We start from the raw sequence: 3,068 nt of genomic DNA on the forward strand, positions 1-3,068 counted from the left end.
GATTTGAACCCGCCACCTTAGGTGTATGTGGCTGGCACCTTAGCCACTTGAGCCACAGGCGCCGAGCCAGTAAGCCAGTCTTAATAGGAACTATTTCCCTTCCGGATGCTGTCATTTTTAGTAAAGTTTCTATTTTTACTTATAAACAAATGGCTAGTCAGCTACAGAGTCTCCTGTTATTTTAAATATCTCTAAAGATTAGTGAATAGGAATCTAATTCATATCCTATTTTCTACATATATTTCAAGGACTGTGTGAATCTTTTGTCATAAGGGCATAGTATTATTCTGGTACTAAATGCAAGAAAGTAAAAGGAAGTGGATACATGTGGCATGTCACTTCAAGGGAAGACTGCCCAAGTTAGCACCCTCTTCAAAAAATGACTGATGGGCATTGAACTTGTTCACCTCGCTGCCTCGCCAAGCCAACCCTCACCTCCGCTCAGCTGCATAGAAGTCTTAACCCTGACGGTTACTGGTTGGGGCCCTGAAATGAGAGAATAACCCCCACTTCCATTTGCTTTCCAACAGGCTGATTTAAACTGCAATATTCAAGATGATGCCGGGGCTTTTTATGGTGTAACCAGTCAGTACGAGAGTTCTGAAAACATGACAGTCACCTGTTCCACCAAAGTTTGCTCTTTTGGGAAGCAAGTAGTAGAAAAAGTAGAGGTAAGTTGCCTTCTGTATACCAGAACCTTCATTCAAGGGCAGACCATCGCCTCCCTAAGTTTAAACCTTCCTTGGGACAGAGAGTTGTATTTGGGGGCGGGAGGGTTCTCCTCCTTCCCCTCCCCCTTTCTCCCACTTTTTTCTATTACTTGGTAAAAAGGCAAAACGATATGGAAGGACCTGAGAGAAAGCAAGTAAATAGTCCTGTGCCAGCCCTCTCGGTGTCTGATGTCAGCTCTGGCTTGGGAGCCAGGATGAGATAGGCCTCCCGGGGTCCCAGGGCACTCCCAGGCATGGTAGATAACAATAGAGGGGTGTTCAGTTGATGGGCACCTGCCTCCTAAAACCCTGACACCTTAGATTTGATATTGTTGTTTTTGCCATTCATTATAATTACTTTAAATATATTTCATATATTAGGATGAAAAATCTATATGCCTTTTGTATTTTATGCCTCTCTCCCTTTTAAAAAGTATATGTTTGTTTGAGCAAGGTGCGCTGCTTTGGGTGACTGTAGTTGCCCTTCCCTTTGAGGTTACATTTTCCAATGTCTTCTACCCATCAAGAAGTGGGTAGGTGTTCAGTGAGCAGCTTTGATCTGCAGCAGGCCTGGACCTGAGGTCCAGGAGCCCAGTCTCACTGTGCAAAGTCTACGATGAGGAGTGAGAAAGAGGATACACTGCAGGAGAGAGGGAGAAGGGCGTGTTTTTAAGACCTTGGGCTGAGCAGTGGGATTATCAGTGCTGCAGGCTTCCTCACGTCCTGAGGACAAAGGATGGGCTTGGTGCGGGGCTGCTGAGGAGAGCGGTGCTGGCAGAGGGGATGTAGGAGAGTTAATATAGATGGTCAGTTAAAGCTTTGCAGGGGTCCTCAAACTACGGCCTGCGGGCCACATGCACCTCGCTGAGGACATTTATCCAGCCCACCGCTGCTGCCGGTCCTGCTTAGCTGCTGTCTGTCCTTTTAAACTATAGTCTGGCCCTCCAACGGTCTGAGGGACAGTGAACTGGCCCCCTGTTTTAAAAGTTTGAGGACCTCTGCAGGTCATGAGCTTTACTAAAATGGTGGCGCCAGTATGACATTTTGAGTGGAACTTGGAAACCGACAGTATATTAAAGATTAAAGAGGAGAAAGAGCCAAGGGTTATACTCAGATTTTATGCTTGGACGGACAGTTTTGTCACTAGCAGAAGTGAGGAAATAAGGTGTTCAGGAGGAAGTCACCAGGGGGCGATTCTAGGCAAGCCTAGAATTCAGCAGATAGGTAGAGACTGGAGATGCCCATTGGGAATCCTAAGGCGTAGGGGTGATTAAAGCTCTGGGAAAGGAGAGCTAGCTGCAGAGAGGGAATGGCAAGAGGACAGGGACATGGATTAAATTTGGGGAGCAGGAGCCAGCCCTGGGGTGAGTAGGGTGAAGACACAGAGTGGGGAGGGGAAGGGACTCAGCCCAGTGTCTGGGAGGCTCAAGGAGAGGATTCCAGGGCTGGGGGGCCTGGAAGCATGTGGACTACCCACCTCTTCTAAATGGGAGGCAGCAAAGGGACCCAGTGGGGGTGTGAAAGGTGAGCCTTAGACATTGTCAGGGATGCTCTCTGTAGAAGGGGTTTCATGGCTAAACAGGCAAAGGGGAGAAAAGATGAGCCGACCGGTTACCCAGTTTCCTAGATTTCAAATTATTCTTTATGTGTTGTCAGATGATACCCACAAAGATCTATGTGAGTTCAGGGAGTAGAGAGAGGTTGCCTTTGACCCACAAGGTCCTAGGAATGTTCATGGAGAAGGAGGGGGGTGTGTGGCAGGTGAAGCTTTTCGTTCTTTCAGAATGTGTCAGCCATTTGGTGTGAATAGTAGGCATCCTGCTTATGTTTTCTTCCAAATGGATAGGCATTTCTGTCAAAGCCATTTTTTAAGTGATTTCATTTTTTTACACTTGAACAGATTTGTCCCCTTTAAGTTACCATATATTCTGGGAGCTCTTTCTGGAGTCTTTATTCTAGACTTGATCACATTACTTTATCATACATTCTGATGCCTGGTGAGACAAGTTGTTCTCACTGTTCTTCTTCTTATGTTTTATTAGCTACTAATCAGCATTTATTCTTCTGAGTAATTCAATCATTTAAAAATGTAAAGAAAAAAAACCTGGTTTGAGCAATTGCATTAGGTTTATGTTATTTTAGGGGGGGAAATTGATATTTATATTAAATCTTTCTAAGCAAGAACCTATTTTTATTTCCACTTTAATTTATGTTATCTTAATAAGATTTTCTGGTTTTCATCATATAGATTTGTCCATTTCTTATTAAATGTATTTCTAAATATAGTAGAACCTCCATAGTTGACCACCTCCCTATATTGACCACCTCTGTAAGCTGACCTGATTTTCTTTTTTTTTT

General features: G+C 44.5%; 1 protein-coding gene across 7 annotated transcripts in view; it reads left to right on the plus strand.

The window, feature by feature from the left end:
- TEAD1 (TEA domain transcription factor 1) overlaps window positions 1-3,068 on the plus strand; it is a 258,137-nt gene that overhangs the window by 244,473 nt on the left and 10,596 nt on the right. For all 7 annotated transcript variants that reach the window (XM_023516547.1, XM_023516572.1, XM_012804118.2 and 4 more), the window contains one exon: window positions 531-671. In XM_023516547.1, the coding sequence (XP_023372315.1) occupies window positions 531-671 (141 nt within the window). The remainder of the gene's footprint in view (window positions 1-530; window positions 672-3,068) is intronic.

Source organism: Otolemur garnettii, unplaced genomic scaffold (assembly GCF_000181295.1).
Source record: "Otolemur garnettii isolate 467f Iridium unplaced genomic scaffold, OtoGar3 scaffold00001, whole genome shotgun sequence".
NCBI classification, from domain to species: domain Eukaryota; kingdom Metazoa; phylum Chordata; class Mammalia; order Primates; family Galagidae; genus Otolemur; species Otolemur garnettii.